Source organism: Notothenia coriiceps, unplaced genomic scaffold, assembly GCF_000735185.1.
Source record: "Notothenia coriiceps isolate Sejong01 unplaced genomic scaffold, NC01 NC01_scaffold00037250, whole genome shotgun sequence".
In the NCBI taxonomy this organism is placed as follows: domain Eukaryota; kingdom Metazoa; phylum Chordata; class Actinopteri; order Perciformes; family Nototheniidae; genus Notothenia; species Notothenia coriiceps.
Genome location: NW_011369951.1, coordinates 3,833,601 through 3,852,473, shown reverse-complemented (window position 1 = coordinate 3,852,473; position 18,873 = coordinate 3,833,601). Strand labels below are relative to the sequence as shown.

General features: G+C 40.5%; 2 protein-coding genes across 2 annotated transcripts in view; both read right to left on the bottom strand.

Annotated features, from left to right (window-relative positions):
- LOC104966729 (zinc finger protein Aiolos-like) overlaps positions 1–18,873 on the bottom strand; it is a 596,491-nt gene that overhangs the window by 356,360 nt on the left and 221,258 nt on the right. The window lies entirely within an intron of this gene.
- filip1l (filamin A interacting protein 1-like) overlaps positions 1–18,873 on the bottom strand; it is a 92,490-nt gene that overhangs the window by 66,572 nt on the left and 7,045 nt on the right. Inside the window, exons 2-4 of the mRNA XM_010795973.1 lie at positions 3,694–4,036; positions 2,949–3,122; positions 2,669–2,847 (exon numbers count right to left, since the gene is read on the bottom strand). Coding sequence (XP_010794275.1) covers positions 2,669–2,847; positions 2,949–3,122; positions 3,694–4,026 — 686 coding nt within the window. The 5' untranslated portion in view covers positions 4,027–4,036. The remainder of the gene's footprint in view (positions 1–2,668; positions 2,848–2,948; positions 3,123–3,693; positions 4,037–18,873) is intronic.

Sequence of the window (18,873 nt, the reverse complement as noted above, 5' to 3'; positions counted from 1 at the left end):
TGCAGTGTGATTGATGCTTCTCAGAGCCATTAGGTTCGTTTTTCTTCTTCTTTTTTTTGGTCTGCTCTCAGTCGTATAAATCTTTTTGCCTTTTCTCACGCAGTAATTAGCCCGATCCTTGACAGGGAGGCCTATTTTTCATGGCAGCCTGCCCTTCCTGACATGCTTGGTGACAAAGCGCAGACCGTCGTCAAACTGTCCTCCGGTCCAACTCAAACACTCTGCTACGGCTGAAGTGGAATGATGTGACCGTCCCAAATAGGTCACGGGCCGACGTCCAGCTGTGTTTCTTTTGTGAGATGATTTGCTGAGGCCGCATTTGTGTGTGTGTGTGTGTGTGTGTGTGTGTGTGTGTGTGTGTGTGTGTGTGTGTGTGTGTGTGTGTGTGTGTGTGTGTGTGTGTGTGCGTGTGTGCTGTGTGTGTGTGTGTGGTTTTACGGCCGTGAGTGTGCCCCTTTGAGTCGTAGGTGAGGTTTTGGGTTAGTGCACATACCTTGCGTGTGTGTGTGTGTATGATATGTGATATTGCTGAGGAAGCAGTAAACATAGCACAGCCCAGTGACGGCTCTCTTGTTTGACATTTACAGAAGAAATCAGTCGGACATGTTTCCACATTAGGTCTCAATGTTAAACAGCTCCGTCCCAGACTTATCTCACATTACGCTATTTAATGGATCACAGTTCCACCATTAGAGCCGTTAAGACAACATGCCTGTACAGTAAGAAAAAATACTTGTAATGTCTCGTAATCCAGTGTGAGGTTGGATATTTAACACAAGCGCAGTACAATGTCTGCTTACATCACACAGATGAAATTACAGCTAACAGACACAACATGCTGTAATATGTTATCAAGGCCTCTAAATGATGTGTTATAATTCATAGCACTTGATAGAATAAGTGCTACCAGGAATTCTGGTACAGTACAAACATTCTAGCAGTGATTAAAGATACAAATCTAACAATTCAGATTTGTTGCAGGTATAATATATCAGATTGGGACGATGATGTTTCCAGGTAAAAAGTAATGTGACAATTTGAGATTTTGTAGCTATATGAAGAGTCAACCATCGCTAACATGACTCTGTTGTTCTCCCCCTGTTCAATCTGATGACACGTACCAACACTTTTAAAAATTTGTTGGATAAGGGCTACATTTTAAACACCATATTGACTATAACAAAGACATTTCAATCTACACTGGTCTTTCTGTACAGGCTAAAGTCTGTTTTCCATGTCATCAGGAAAACTCTTAGTTGCTAGTCGTTCCTGATTTATTTTGGTGATACTATTTAAAAGTTTGCTCCACCTTGTCCAGGCTTGACCCCCTGTATCAGCCCTGATGGTAGTTCACTCATTTGAGCTTCAGGACTTATACAGCATGGTAGTCACAATCTTCAGTTGCACAAATAGTTTCCATTTAAAGTGCTTTCTATTGGTAAAACAAACCTGTTTCAACAATTGTCCTGGAACCTCCCCTGTATCTCTTCACATACTGTATATCCTCAGTGCTACCATAAAACAAAGCTGTGAAGTTAAAGCTTATTTGTGTATCCAAGCTCAAACCGAAATGATCTGTGAACAAACTCTTGCCCCTCTCTCTCGACTCTCGGTCCCTGGACCCTCTCCAGAAAAACAAAAAACGTTGGTGTGCTACAGCGTTTGGTCAATAAACAGTGATAATAAAAGTTAAGTACCTATTTACAGGTCATGGGAAAAACAATAATGGAATTCTCTTGTTTTTGTTTCCCCTGTAATCCTGAAGAACAATTTGATTTAATGCTAACATTACATAGGATTGGAAGGAGGACTCTAACAACTCTTTGACTAGCGGACAAGCTAATTATGAGCAATGCGCTTAAGCTTATTTAAGGCCACTATCCTTATCCTTCATCTCATTGTCATAGAAAAAGACACACATTTGATCGCTCTTCTCCTCTAAATGCTGAAATGACTCTAGATGCCGTCCAACATGTGTGTGTTGACATTGATTCCTAAAGACACTTGTACTGTAGGGACAGCAGAGATGACAGATAATCCTAAAATAGGAAAGCCGCATCAGTCGTAAATTTGGCTTCACTTAGATACTGCATTTAGGGGCTGAACTCATGCATGATGTGTGGTGATGACATGAATGTCACTTGATATAGTTTGTGGCTTTTTATGTTCTGCCTGTTAGATCTTAATGGATCAGGCAGTCTAATTAAGGTCTGGGATCTGAAATGTGTTATAACCTCTCGTTGTGGAATGTCTAGTCCCATCCGATACTACTTCATGCGAAACTTGCTTAGTAGTCAGAAGTTAAAACTGCTGCAACTTAGTATAACATCCACTTGAGTATCCCATAATATGTCATTCGTATGTTGTTTCTTTGTAGTCATAATTTAAATAAAACTCTACTGATGTCAGGAAGAACATTCTGACAAGGCTTTGAAAAACAGGAATCAAAATGGCCTCGTGGTCATTGGCACCCGATTTCTTGAGGTTGATGGAAGAATGTAGTTGGGCATCCAAAATCAGCATTTGAGACGTGATGTTATTAGTAATTGCATTTAGATCACATGTCACCAAAATATCTCCAAGGAAGCCAACTTAAATACATTTTGACACTGCAGGGTTGAAGAAACAATTGAGCTAATAGCTTGCTCGTGGTGATTGATTCACTGACCTCTCGCGCTCCTGCTCCAGCAGGTTGGTGAACTCATCGCTCTTCTTCATGAACTCTCCGTGGTTCCTCTTCTCGTCCTCCAGCTTGAACAGGGCCTGTTTGTGCGACTGCTCCACCATCAGGAGCTGCTCCAACATCCGCCGGTGCGTCTCCCTCTGCTTCTCTACTAGCTTGTCTAGCTGTGGGGGGGGGGGGGGGAAGCACATAGGAGACACCTGTCATGGAGCTTATTTCAGACCCATATATGCGGTCGCTAATTCTGATTGAGAGTTGCTGTTACCTCTATCATTGGCTTCTCGTAGATGTCCTCTTGGAACATTTCAGCCTTGCCCTGGATGGCGTCTCTTTGCAGGGACTGCAGGACTGTTGGCGGTGTGACAAAGCCATATTTGGCCTCCAGCAGTGCAAAGTCCATTTTCTCTGCCCGCAGGATCGTGATCACCTCATCTCTGGCCTGTAGTCGGGGAAGAAGGTGGATTTGGTTAGATTTAACTTTATGAAGCAGACTTCCAATATGCAGAGATGATTCTATTCTTAACAAATGATGGTTAAAGGCTTACGTTTTAGTGAGGGACATTTACTCATGAACTTGGCTCTCTTCTTAAGTGTCTTTAAGATTAAATAAAAAAATCCCACAGGCATCTACAAATAGGGCAAAACTAAGCAAGCTAAGGGGCAACTTTTCCCAGGCTTTATCTGAAGGCAGGCCCACAGATTCAGACTTAAAAATCACCTCCAATAGATGCTTCTATCTTTGTTGACTTTGATTCTTTGTATGTAGCTTCTAAAGCCTCAGCCCGTAATGCAGCCTTTGCCTTGTTCCTATCATACAAACGGTGCCAGCAGATTCCTGGATCCAGGGCTGGAATGACAGGAAGTAGCCTCAGCTGTTGCCTGTCCATTAACACAGTCCATCTTTAGGGCCCACTGACACATTGTTTCTGACGATATGTCCAACTAGGGCGTTTGCCATGTCTGCTGGACCGACTAATTGTTCTAAGGCTCACTCATACACTTTGGATTACCTGCAGCTCTCCCTCCAGCAAGCTAAGAAGAAAGACAAGGTCATCTCGGGAAAGGTCCCTGGTCTTCTCCTTCCGAGCTCCCTTTGCAGCACCGCTACTCCCACTCCCACTACTACTTCCACTTCCACTCCCACCGGCACAGGGGCTGTTCTTGGCCGTTTTGTGATTCCTCTGAATGGTGCCGGTGTCATCCGGCGGCTCCCGGTGTCTGCTGCGGCGCTCGGCCCTTCCTGAGGGCACCTCTCGCTCTACAGACCCCTTGCGTGAGTCAGATTTTTCCTGCTCCGGATTGGCCTTGGTCACGTCCTCCAGACTGTTGCTGCGGGACCGCATGTTCCTCTACCTGTTGAAGAGATGAGGGATATTTAACATCATTATTATTATTAGTTTGGCCCTGGAAGCTATGTTTTCGGCTGTACTCACAGGCAACACAACAAACAGAATATAAAATGTGCCAATTTGAATCCATGACCTTTAAAGGGCTTTAAAGAACAAAACACTCTCAGATGCTCGTACATGTGTAATCAATCTTTGAGGTTTGTTGGGTTCCAGGAGTTACTTTGTGCCTGATGAGATGTTTTAATTGAGCTTTTTCTGGCAAGAGGATTTTGGCAATAGTAGATATGGATCCCACTTTCACTTAATCAGCTCCAACCATTGTGAGCACAAAAATGTTCGGTACATTACCAAAGGCAGCAGAAATCTTTGAGTCTGGGCTTTCCAATCTCTCAACGTCTTTGGAGGCTGTGCATGCCTCGACATAACTTTTGTTTCTCACATGTCATACTGTGCATTTGGATCTCGTCACACGTTATTGATACAACTGATCTTTCATCATGATGCAAAAAAAGCCGTAAAGGAAACCTACGTGTCACATTCAGACCCACGTTAGTCATCGGCTCAGCGCAACATGTCGTCATTGCCTTCCATGTTATTATTAGTCACTCAGCGGAATAGAGTCATCATCGCCCGGTCGTACCGCCGGCCACAAAGCACGGTTATAGCGCACATTTTCAGACAGTTCCAAGGCTTTTTGGATCTGGACCTTCAGTGCTTTGACCGCCATTCACGGCTAATTCATTTTCCTTTGACGTTAAATGAGTAGAAAAAGGCGGCCAAAATCAGTCCTGCGGCTGCCAGAGGATATAGCCACTCGAGCGCTGTGGTTTTTTTGTGTACTTTCTTTGTCTTTACTAAAGATGATGATAGATAGGTGGTCTGATGGTTTGGGAGTGATCGTAAAAAGGCGTAACATCTGAGGAGATGACGTACGAATAAAAAAGCATCATGGCTACCTACCAAGGTCTGTTTGTAGTGAACAGTGTATTCTTGTGACATCTGGTTTATGAATGGGCCATTTAGTGACTCACTGACTATGATAGATGGAACTATGATAAATAGATGTATGCTGTAAACTGCAGCCCTACATGCCAAACAACTGTAAGCCCGTAATGTATTTATTTTTCAGCATTATGCTCAGCTTAAGTAAATATACCCAAAAGACAAAGCAGCACTGGAATGAAAACGTGCTGAAACTCATTTTGTGTGTGTTTGATGTGAGAGACAATAATCTGCCCAAAGACATGACATCACCTTCTACCCAGCGCGGCTCATATCAAAATGTTTCCAAGTAACTGAGCTCGGGAGTTCCTGTTTCGGCTTAAGATGGTATTTCACAACAGTGTGCTACTAACTGACATTTATTTAGACATTTGTATCCATTAGGCAACACAACATACTAACATTTGAAGTGTGCTTCTGGTAATGAATGATAAAGTTCTCCTCCTGGTATCTCTGAAATAGTGATGGCTTTCTAAAATGTGACGAAGCAATTGACTTTTACTTGAATGAAAAAAAGGGATCAGCTACAAATTAAATGAAATCAATTGATATATCAGTTTAACCAAATACATTACTATTTGTAAGGTATATGTGTACATGTATTTAGAGTGTTAAATGATCATTTGTTAGTGATAACGTTCCAGTAGTAAAATATAGTGAATAACATATCTGTGATAGGGTCCTGCTCACATACCTGCTAGGGATCATTTGAATACTTAGTATATATGTTTCTGTATACTATCAAGACAGCATACTACCTTATTGTTTCTTTGGTAGAATTCCTGTTGCAGAATGTAATGTTTGTTTACTATAATATTGCTGTAAAAGTACAAATATGGAGACTTATTCCACCTTGCCACTAGTTAATGGCATTTCTGATACATAACATTGGCATTCCCCTTTTCCGTCCCGCAAATGAAACAAACAAAAAAAGATGTTAAAATTGTAAAATACTATATTTCAAACTTGGTCCAAAGTTGCAACAGACCAAAATCACACCACTCCAACTGAATACGCCTAAGTGTGCCTTTTATGCAACGTGTTTCTGTGTGTGTCCACCCTCTGTGTGAGGCCCTCTGACAGTTAATGAGGAAGAAACATGGCGAGATGATTGCATTGTGCACACTCTCGGCAAGGCGCCACATGATTCAGAGCTGAGGTAATTCCCTGCAGTCTAAGACAGACTCCACATGACTTACTCAGAGATCTGGGCTACAGGCACTCACTGTGTGTGTTTGTATAGATATACGCAGTGTGTGTTTGTATAGATATACGTAGTGTCCATGCAAACCGTTCTTGTCCAGTATGTTAAGTTTACAGAACCGTTTGTAACCTTTCTTAAGCACTAGATACATAATGAACTCAACTTTCACTCACTGTTGAAATGTACTATGAAACACACACTTGCATAAAAGTCTGCAGATTTGAGCAGAGATTGCGCAACCAATTCAAAGGTCACAGACATGTAACGCGGTCCCGCTGGGATTCCTACATATGCAAGTATCACGTATCTGCAAAATCTCCAAGATGGATCAGAGATATATCACATAGTTCATGAAAAGGTTCACTGAGGGGCCAGGAGAATAGCTTCGTATTGGATCTTATATATCTCCAAATCGCTCCCTCACTGTCGAGGCGGGAGTCGAATAAAGAAGTTTTGAGATCAGTGTTATATGTCTGGCGCGCGATGATCCTGAAACTTGGAGGAAAGCGGTCAAAATTGGAAACACTGGAATGGTGAGCAAGCGTGCAACAATGCTGGCCAGGGCTCTACTGCCTTGTGTACATGAACTGATGTGAGAACATGTGTTGAATTGTAGTTACACAGCATGAAACACCTTTCTTCCATTATCCAAGTATCCACTTGGCCTTTAAGATTTGAATGAGATCAAGACAAAGCCAAAATATACTAGCATCATTAAGTTAACATATTGAGCTTTTATTATCAAGATTTATATCTAAAATAAACAGTTTGAACGTGAGAAAAACAGTTTGCACTTAAGTAGATATGATAAAACTCATCCGTGACACCAGCATAACAGTCCAAATTTAAATAAACACAAGGTGTGAATTTGGAAAGCGGTGCCAAATGAAAGCGCGGCATAATAAAGTCACTGTTTGGAATTTTCCTCTGGGCCTTGCTTTGCCGAAGGAGGCAAAAACACTGGCTCTTAAAATGTTTGTGTACGCTGCGTTCGCACATATTTCCTCCATGACAGTGCTGTGTTGTCTTTGTCGTCAGCTCGGAGAAGGTGTGAAGACTAAACTGCAAACACACACAGTTAATTGGCCGCCATCTGTTGCTTGGATCCTTGGATAACCCTGTGAGAGCCTTTTAGGGCACATTTAGCACATTTGAAATGTTCATGGTAGGGAATACATATATTTCTCTGATGATGTCTTTGGATAGATTTGTGAGTGAACAGGGAAAGGAGTTTTTATGTAAAAATGACATCCTGTCTAAACATCAGTCAGGCTTCAGAAAGCAACATAGCACCATCACTGCCACAATGAAAGTGGTGAATGATATTGCTAATATCTTAGACAAAAAGCAGACTTGTGCAGCTCTGTTTATTGATCTTTCCAAAGCGTTCGATACCGTCGATCATCATATCCTGAGGCAGAGGCTAGCCAGTATTGACATATCCAGCCATGCAGTGGGGTGGTTTGTGAACTACTCTCTGAAAGGTCCCAATGTATTCATTGTGATGGGCTCACTTCTGAGTGGTTAAACATTACAAATGGTGTTCCACAAGGTTCTGTTTTAGGTCCACTTTTATTCTCCATCTACATCAACAGCTTAGGTCAACATGTGGATGGAGTAACTTTACATTTTTATGCGGATGATACCGTGATGTATTGTGCAGGTCCCTCCATTAAGGAGGCTGCTGTTAAATTACAGGCTGTTTTTCATATTATCCAGACGCAGCTCGCGGAGCTTAAGCTTATTTTAAATGTTGATAAAAACCAAGGTAATGGTATTTTCAAAAGCCAAAAAGACACCGGAGACCACTTTGGATATTGTTACTACACAAGGACAAGTACTCAAAGTGGTTGCCTGTTATGAATACCTTGGTATCTGGCTTGATGATTGCCTCTCTTTTAAACTTCAGGTTAATAATCTGCTTAGAAAGCTGAGGGGGAAGTTAGGTTTCTTTTTCAGAAACAAGGCCTGTTTCTCACTTGAGGCCAGGAAAAGGCTGTGACCTTTTGACCTGTGCTGGACTATGGTGATCTGATCTATATGAATGCACCTGCCCTTTACCTGATCAAGTTAGATGCCGCCTATCACAATGCGCTGAGATTTGTCACTAACTGTAAAGTATTAACTCATCACTGTACTCTGTATGCCAGGGCAGGTTTGCCTTCACTAACTGTACAGAGGCTCAGTCACTGGTACATGTTCATTTATAAAGCTTTGTTAGGTAAACTACCATCTTACATCTGCTCTCTGATCACACAGAGAGTTGAAAGTAGCTATTGCCTGAGATCTCATGCTGTGGTTTTATTAAATGTGCCAAGTGCTAGGACTGTCTTAGGGACGAAAGCTTTTAGGTGCGCAGCTCCACTAACTTGGAACAGTCTGCAAAAAGAATGGAAACTGAGCAATTTGGTTCCACTGCCTGTTTTGAAAGCTCGGATAGATGCTATGCAATCTGATACTGTTGGTACCTGTAAATGTTGTTAGGCATGTACATTGTAAATCCCTGTAACTATGTTGTATGATGTCCTTTTTAGTTTTTCTGTTGTTTTCTGTTTTTATGTCTTCATGTGGAACCTACTTGCAGCAGGTCTCCCTTGAAAAAGAGATCAATGATCTCAATGAGATTCACCTGGTTAAATAAAGGTTTGAAATGAAAATGAAATAGATTTGTGTTGTTCTACTCCTGAAGTCACAATATTATCCAACACTTATCATGTTGGTTCCTGTGCTTCATACGCAATAATAATACATCATGCTTTTCATCTGTTGAAGTACTCATAATAACATCCTGAATGAACGTGTATGACATGTGTAAAACTGCCCAGATTACTAAACCGATGCTTTGTCCTCTTACTAATCCCATCCAGTCAGTGTTGGGCGTTTTTGTCAAAGCAGATTGAACAAACTCCAATCATTTTTCATTTTGTGAGCAGGGATCGCTGCCAGGAGGTGATGTTATGATTAACAGGTGCTAAGATTTAATACAAGGGACTTGGCTGCTTGGCTTGGTTTCGGCATTAAAGGCAACACATTGAAAAGAATCATTCAAGCACAAGCACGATTTTACACGGAGGAAGGATTAATGAATGTTTTTTTTTTGGTTTAACGTTCTCTATGACTTTTAACTTCAGGTATGCATATGAAGGTACATACACTAGCTTTTCTAGAGGATCAAGGTTGTAGCACACACAGATCCAGAAACTTTATTTTGGTTACGGTTTGAGCTGAATGCTAACAAACTTACAATGGCTTCTTATATACAGTTACGTGGCTAACGGGGTTTGTTCTATTGGGTTTTATTTTAAGTTTTTCTTCACAAAATATTGGTCACCTGAACATGTCTTGTTCACTCCGGTGACAATTTCCCTTCTTACAGTATATACAGGCTTTGGTAAAGAACAGGGAATTTCATTGCACAGGTTCAAATCCTTGCACATTTAATCGTATTCTGATGACATCTGATAGCCTTAAAACAGAATCGAAGCAAAGGGTATTTCAAATGTGATTATTTTTGTGTTGACCCGATGATGGTACTTGTAGAGTGCATCACTTAATTTGTTAAAAACATCATCTGGGCTCCATTAATATTTGTACAAAAATGATACTGGCAATCCATTTCATACTTATAGATATAAGATATAGAGATATTTAAGTATGGACCAAAGTGGTGGACCACTGCCATCCCTTGAGCCACACTCAAAATTAGCAGTATTAATAAAAACAGCTTTCTTATTCATTCATAAGTTCTCTTTCCTTCTTTCCCTTTCGTCCCTGAGGCCCTTCCATTACCTTGTGCTCTCATTAAGCAGCGAGGACAATGTCCGAAGCCAACAGCAAAGCTGTTACTGGAAACACTTGGCAGTTTCGGGCTTGTCTAGCCGGGACCACCAAGGTTTCTCCGAAAAGCTACCAGGTCAAAAGGCTCTTTCATTCAAAGAGCTTTTAGGCAATGAACTCACCAAGCGCGCCTGCCAGCCAGTCAGCAACTCATACCCCCTCATAAAGTCTGTCTTTAAGGCCAATCAAGTCATTTCATCGCACATCTGAACACTTTAGAAAACCATTAAGCTTATTATTTTGGGGCTTTATGATTTTGGATCTTTTCTGTGACTGTTGGGACTTATAATCTAAGCCAGCACCACACCCCTGCCCCACATAACTTTCCCCAATGTACCCACACTTAGTCAATATAACTTTGAGCACTCTTCCCACTCTTGCTGTCTCTAAGCTCAAACAAGCTGGCTTTTTAGTGATGACTTCACTTCTGCTGGAAGTACTGTAAAGCAGAGGGAGGGCTGTTAAAGTCAAGAGGGTTAAAGGTGAGGAAGCAGGTGTGCCACAAAAAGAATAAACCTCTTTACTCTTTCCTCCAGCACACACACATTCAAACAGGAGTGTGTGTGGACATTAACACACAGAACATGTGCATTGCATGTACACACCCACCGCTGCACAGGCACAAATTACAGAGTGAATTCCTGCAGCCTGACATCACGCTGCTGTCAATGTGATTGAGGGGGAGAGAAAGGCAGATCAAAAGAGGGCAGAGAAAGGGAAGAGAGGGGAGGGGAAGATGGAGGAGCTGCAGTGTATCCTTTGGAGGGTTTATATGCAGCTTACTGTACACAAAGTGTGCACTAAATCATCACTTACAATCATTTCTGAAGGAACTAAATGCTTTCAGGTGGCTCGAGTAGATTATGTAACGTTTGTCAAACTTTTTCCCACTTGGATGGACTCAGACATGCACAGTGTAGCTCTCCAACAACACATATGGCCACAGGTTATCTAGCACATTAGTCTGACTGGCGTTGTACTTAAAGTTAAAGAATAGTAAGCAATTTGGAACATAGCGTTATTTTCTGCTGGCTGTAGTTTGGAGTCACGATTGATTCCGGATTCAAAAGGGCATTCTGGATCCAGTGCATAACAATCATTTCAGGAAGTACTCCAGTCTGCTGTGGCAAATTGTGCCATGAAAGCGTGAAGTGTGTATGAGATTATGGAGTTTTTCATATTCGTAAAAGTTATAGACAAACCTGTCAACATGCAACATGAATTTATGATAAACTTTGCACACATGCATTTTACTAAAAGGGTTTTATATTTCTCAGTGACTATACACATATTTCTGAGAAAATTGCCAACCACAAACATAAATTGTACACAAAATAAGATGTAAAACTGATATCTACAAATCACAGAATATAGACACAACTTTGACTTGTTGTGTACCTAGACTCTTTAAAAGGAAATAAATAGTTGTGAATTATTTTATACCTACCACAGCAGTGTGTCTGTGTCAATAACCCACACTATCTTTTTGTGGCCCATGATAAATTGATCATGTGGAGGAGAAGCTAATCAGGTCTTAAAGGCTTGCTTTCATCCCAGCACGTCTCCACTCAAAGCAGCACTGTTCACTCACGCATCAATATCAGCGCTAACTCACTGCGGCACGGTCTGCTTCATGTCAAATCCACATTCTTCACACGGTTAAACATCTTGGTGTGGTGTGATGAATGTAGGGTCACAGCCATGTGCTTGACTGTATAATCAAATATCAGCAAATATCATATTTGTTCTGTAGTACAGCTTTCAGATCCATGCTCATATAACTAAAGTGTTAAATATCTGTAATGTGCTTCGCAGTGAATGTAGTAGTCATGCTTGCATTATTCACAAAATCAATAATGAATCCATTCTTCTTTACACATTCCACATTTCAACCATTCACATCAGTATTCACAGTCATGTTTATGTCTTTGTGTGTAAGCCCGCACACAGAAAGAGCCAAAGAGAAATAGACGTGTCAGTGATGATTAAACTACACACTTACAGAGCCAGAGGAGGTCAGAAAGCCAACATCAGCGCTTTTTGTAAAGTGAAAATAATCTTAAAGCTTGATAAGAATACAAATTAATATAATACATATTGTTTTGTATGGTACAGGAGTTAACCGTTTTTAGCTGTTAATAAAGTAAGCTTCAAGAGCCCTTGAAAATGACTTAATGATATACAGGAAAATGTACTGTGTTAATCAATACCATTAAGTGGTAATAAATATGTTTGAGGCAGATACCTTTGGGGTGAAAGACTAGGTGTTCCATTGTAAAATGTGAATATACAGTCGAAAATAATGTTTCTACTTGTATTGCAACTCTTAAAATGTTGTTAAAAAGTGTTAAATCATGGTTTAATGTTAACAGTCCCCAAGTTATAGCTGTCAGAGTAGCATGCCGTGCCGGAGAGGTTTCCATCAAGTAGCCGAAAAACATTTTTTTTATTGAAATGTTTACAAACAGCGCAGGGGTTGCCGTGGTAACAGGTAGCGATCAGCCTTCAGGCCTCGAGGTCGGATGAAGAGCCATAAAACCGTCGGGGATGTTTCCTGAGAGCATTAGTGGGAGGACTGTAAAGCAACAAAAGAAGTGGTTCGGGAATTCTTCGGCAGTGAAGTGGTCCACGGCTCAGGGACCCCCCCCTCCTGCTCACATGTAGCAAAGCTGTTACTCAGCTGCATGCAAAGCCCCCCTACACATTAAGTGGTTCAAGAAGTGGCAAAATCAAATCAATTTACAAACAAAAACAACCAATATTTTTAGCTATTTTTGCCACAAAAGGTGACATGACTGCTGATTTACTGGTTTGGTTCCCATTTAAATGTTAATTTATTATGCTTATTAATAGGTTTTTACTATATATATAATACTTTATACTATATTTGCATTTCTACTAGAACATGTTTACACACTTTATTGTTCAAAAAACATTTTATTTTCCTCCTACTTTCTTTCGGAATATATCTCTGCTCTGTTTTAGAGCCTGTCTTTTTAAGCCCTCCTGCGGAAAAGGCAGTCTGCTCTGATTGGCCTTAGCTAGAACAATTGCAAAGGTCGTTATCAAGTCTTTGTGAAGATACTCAGATAGTTGCTTTTGTTATAAATTCATATTCCTGACCATATTGTTGCCTGGTGCATCATATTTGGCACACTAGAAAGTGTGTCTCAAGGACAGAGATCATATTTGTTTACATAGTTCCACTGTGCTTTTGAAATCTGACCAAAAGATATCACAGGTACAAAAACACACAGAAACACGATGTTGTCCACCAGAGGGAGCCCTTTTTTCCATTAAAGCTTGAACCTTCACGTCAGTAAAGGTTCATCTCAAACTTCAAGTGAAGTTACAATAAGCTTAAATGTACATAAAAGACAAATCACTCCTCTGTTATCTCCTCTGTTGTTAACCTTTTCTTGTTTTGCGTGTGTTTTGGCTGTTTTTTCTGGACCTAAATCGTGTCTCAACTATTCAAGCAAAACTAAACTCAAATGTTAAAATATGCTGCTATTCTTTGTTTTAAGTTATAGTTAGCTCGAACGTTTTTGTCTTGGTCAGATGAACCAGTCGTTATTAGATGTGATCTCAGCCTGTCAGACTATGTTCTAACATTAAACAGACAGAACCCGGGAAAAGGAAAGTTGGCAGATGAATTGATTGAAGTTGGAGCCTTAATTCCTTATGGTACATATTGCAGAGCCCTCTTACAAATATCTAATCGTCAGCTATGTAAATTAAACTGTCTTGGCTTGAGATAATTTAAACATTTTATGAAATGTCACAGTGAAACAAAAACGAGTACATTTTTAAATCTCAGATAAACGTTGCGGGGGGGGAAATAAACAGCGGGATCTGTTTGTTATCTCTCATCACGTTCAAGTTTCATGACATAAAGCTGGTGACAGTCAGGAGAGTGGAATAAAGGAGGAGAGACACAGCATTGATGCTTCCTCTGCCAGGTTTACATTTGAAGGAGTTCTCAGTCTGAGAGGAGAGCCAAGTCTGTTGAAACGTTGCCAAGCATACATGCTGTTAATCTCACTTGCTGTACAGAATGTACACACTCACACACACATTCTGTTTGTCTAGTTTTGTCCAACAGTTTTGCCAATGAGAATGTTTTTCTCGTGATCTCACGGCTGGCTCCAAGCGCTGTGTTGGACTGTGTGTAACATCTGTAATTGTGTAGGCCTCCCTTCACTGTATATTAGTGATCTACCTCGTGCCAAGGTCTTCACATTTAACAAGGTCAAGCTGGTGAAAACAAAAACACACAGCAGTACAGAAGTTCAGCGACCTCTCAACCATAACCGGGACCAAATGACTTTTTAATGGGGCCAGTAATTCCGTTTGGATTCAAACATCAGCAAAACATGACGCACGCAGAGTGAGCCTCGTTCTCACGCTGCTGCTCTCTGACTCTATGTTTAACCCTGATGGGCTCCCATGTCGGCCTCAGTACACTTTCTAAACACGCCCAATATATTTAATATCCTGTATCGGCTTCCATGCATTGGCAGTTGCTCCTTTCGTGTCATCAAACTGTAACCGTGTCTTCTCTAGAGCAGGTGATTACGAGAAAGAGAAGCTTTGAGGACTGATGGGGTGGGAGTTGGCCAGGAAATGCTGCGGGATAGTAATATCATACACATAACAGTAGTAATAGCAGATATGGCATGACCTATAACTGAACCACAGTGGGCAACTAGCTGGTGAACATATTGAGCATTAGCTGATAAAGCTGAACCGCCCCATGTGGGAACAAACACTCGGGAACCACTACCAACTTGATGTTTGAATGCACTGAACAAAAAAATACAGCGCATCTTTTTGATAGCATTCATTGCAGATATTCCCTTTTATATTAAAACACTCATGTGCATTCAATTCGCATAAAATGCCGCCAGAGCTGCGAAAAGTGTTCCCACTCAAAATGAAATGGACAAGAATATATTAGGTGACATTTTAAAAAGATTCCAGATCTTCTCCATGCTTTAAAACTTGATCCCTTCCGACCCCCTCTGAAGTGTCCTGTGTTACAGAGCAGCTCCAGACAGATCCGATGGTCTGGAGGTGTGAATATCTGGAATGATCTGCCACCACATGGGAGACCAGGGAGAAAGACAAATGGCCTCCGGTACAAGCCCTAACATCCTCACACTGTGATCCCCTGCATCCCACGCAAATACACACCCAGAGAAGAAATCACAGTCAGATCCAAAAAATGTTGATTACAAAGCGTTCTCGTAAAAACCCTGACACACATGGCTGCTTCCATATATGGCATTTTTCTTCACTAGTCACATGTTGAAATTCCTGTCCTTTATTCAGCCCACGACAGTATTTATGTTATCTTCCCGAGTGCATTTTAAATTCAGCTCCCAATTTTAACATTGCCTTATTTTGAAGTATTGTTCAGAGAATATACAGACTCTGTTCAGCCAGCAGAGGGCAGCACTTTTTTATTTTTCGAAATGGCCTTTTGGAGATTGTGTACTTGGTGATGCAGCCATGGCATATTTATTTAGTTATCATATTAACATTTTGAGGCTAGTTCTGATTCAACTTCACCAAACTAGTTAGAGGAAGCACAGTGCAGAGGCCTGAAAGTGTAAAACACAACCACATCTAATTCAATCAGATTTAACTGGGGAACAGTTTAGCCGAACAAAGGATGAAGTTGAAGAAGAGAAGTAAAAAGTGTGTTTTGTAGTTGGGCATTTTTGTATGTATTTTCCCATTTAGCAGAGTTCTTAGAGGGGCAAGTCTTCCAAAAGGTGTGGTGTTTGTTGCTCCTCCAATCTGCTATGGTTTAGTTTACTCTACGTTAAATGGATCCTTGTATTAGCAGCCTGCAGACAGCTTGTCAAATGCCTAAGATGCTTTCGGTCTGATTCTGCCACTATATTGTTTGTTTATTTTGAGAGAGATCAATTGATTTAGACAAAGATAATTGACCAGGAAACAGCTAGTGTACAGGAATAATGACCCAGTCACTGGTTGGGATAAAAAGAAACTGTTTTAACGTTGAGAGGACTCTCACATATTAGAGTCAGGTAGTCAGCAGGCTGTCACTGTAACTGCATCTGCACTATGTGATCTTAGAAGTCACGTAAACGTACTCATCTGTTTCACCACCCAGTATGGAAAAAAATTGATCTGCTAGTTCAGCTTCCCTCTGGCCTTTTACTAACCGACTGTCACGAAAAGCTATATGTTACTTATACTCAGAGATGGCAAAAGTACACACTCCCTTTACTCCAGTAGAAGTACAGATACTTGTGTTTAAAAATACTCTGGTAAAGGTAGAAGTACTGACTAAACTTCTTTACTCAAGTAAAAGTAAAGAGGCTTTGAAATGTACTTCAGTAAAAAGTACCCATAACTAGCAGCTGTTTTAAAGAGTACCTGACCTCCCTTTATATTAATAGAACAATAATGTCATTGTTAGCTAATGAATGTTTCCATGCTGAACAACGGCAACATGACAACGTTTTCATTGGTCCCTCTTCTTTAGAGAAGACCAGGAAATGATGGATACACGGATCGTGTTCAAATCAATAGGCACGCAATGACTCTAAATAATAATGATCACGCCACCAAACACACATTCAAACTAAAGCCTGTTTTGAAAATGTAAGAAGTAGAAAGTAAAAAGTCGTCAGAAAAATAAGTAGTTGAGTAAAGTACTGATACCAGAAAAATGTAATTAAGTACAGTAATGAAGTATTTTTACTCCACTACTTCTCACCTCTGCTTATACTGTACTTACTGTATGTACTCTGCAGGGGGGGGGAAACAAATGTTTCAAGAATAAACTCAACATTTGTGTATTATGGCCAGGCACAAGCTAAATGAATCAGAGCAGAAAGATGTATTTCAAAAGATGAAATGTTGAAAATAAAGTTGCAATACAATTTCTAGAATAAAGTAGAAAGTCTAAATGTTGAGAATAAAGTACAAATTAAGCCTAATAATAAAATGTCCCTTTTTCTTCTCAAAAAGTGAGACCTAAAATAAAATCCTCTTCATGTTTTCCTCTCATACCTGCCTCTTATACTCCATACTTCAGATACAGAAATAAGCAATGTGAATGCATCAGCATGCATGCACACATTCACCGGTGCATTCCCGCTCTACCCATCCATCTGCGGAGTGACAGAGGATTGACAGTCGAATATTACAGGGTCTCAGCATCCATCAGGTCTACATGCTGTCACTCATACTGCCTCTCACTCACAGATTAACCTGGAAGTCTCAGTCATTTTTCGTGTAGTATTGTATTATATCAAAGTTACAGTTTTTGCATTACTTTTGAATTTTGGCTTTGATAACTAGAATCCATTTAACAATTCCTTTTTCAAATAGAAAATGATGAAACCGTACATGCATATAAAGTAAAAATATCCACCCTTAATAACCACTTTAGCTAGAGATGACAATAAAAGTCTGAAATATCTCAACACATTTTGGATGGATTGCCACGACATATTTAACAGATCTTCAGGATTCCCAGAGGATGAAGCCGACTTACTTTGTTGACCCTCTGGTGTTTTTTCTTTAGAGCCATCAGCAGGCTGAAATTACGGTCCCATTTAGAGTGAAATGGACGATAAAAAGCAGGGTACACTTGAGGGTGTGGCTACTTTGGGATTGACATGTCTCCACCACGATGCTGTCCGGTTTGGGCGTTGTCAGGGTTTCTTTTCGTACAACTTTAACCAAAATGACAAACAAGAGGCTTCCAAACTGTAGTCCACTAATCATTGGGTGACTCCACCTTGTATACATCCACTGAAATCATGTCTCAACAGCTATTGAAACGACATGATTTACATATATATATATATATATACACACAAGTCATGAACATATGTCATGAACGTGCTCATTATATGTATACTGTATATATATATACACACACTCATATATATGATGTTTTTAGATTGGCAGTTAGTAGAGTGTAAGCAGATGCACTTACTTTCCTCCTCTATGTTTATATGTCTGGACTTGAGTTCAGTTAAACTTTCAGGACAACAAATATCACGGATAATATATCATGATATTCCTTATTTTCTCCCCAACTAATTACCGTGGCATCACCGCCTATTTGCTTGTAATCTAATCTGTCCAGCGGCCGACAAACCCCGGGCTAAAATTAGGGGTCATCCAATCCCCTGGCCAGTAGAAGCGAGGCGGAGACATTGCCTGGTGGTGTTGGACCACGTCCCACTGAGGGTCTGTACTGTCTGCTGCTCATTTGTCCTTCAGCAGCCAATGTTTGATTAGTCATTTGTCTAAGCTGAAATGTGACTTTATCGACTTTATTATATTGTGCTATTTAGTGCCAAGATAATGAAAAAACAGCAAATCAATGATGGGGACTGTATCGACTTTACTAACAGGCAGAGGTGATGTGTTTATAATAGGCAATTATTGTGCGTCCCTGCTATGGGATCGCATTATCTGGCAGTGTATGAATCTCTCAAGGTGAGGTGATTACCTGAGTCGGTCAGTGATTTTAAGTCCATTCAAATCTTAGACGTCGATGTCATGTGACACGTTGCTCTTATATTCATTTTAAGTAAAGCCTAATTGGCATTCAGTGAGAAACATTTTAGTTATGTGAGTTACTGGTCGACAGTTGCCTCTATCAGTTAGTTTGTTTGTGTTATTGTCTGACTTTTGTTTACACAAACTAACTAATCTATCAAGACAGTGGGAGTCCAGCAGCGTATCACGCATCGTGCATCGCTTCATACCAAATCGCAAATCCAGGATTATATTGCAGTTCT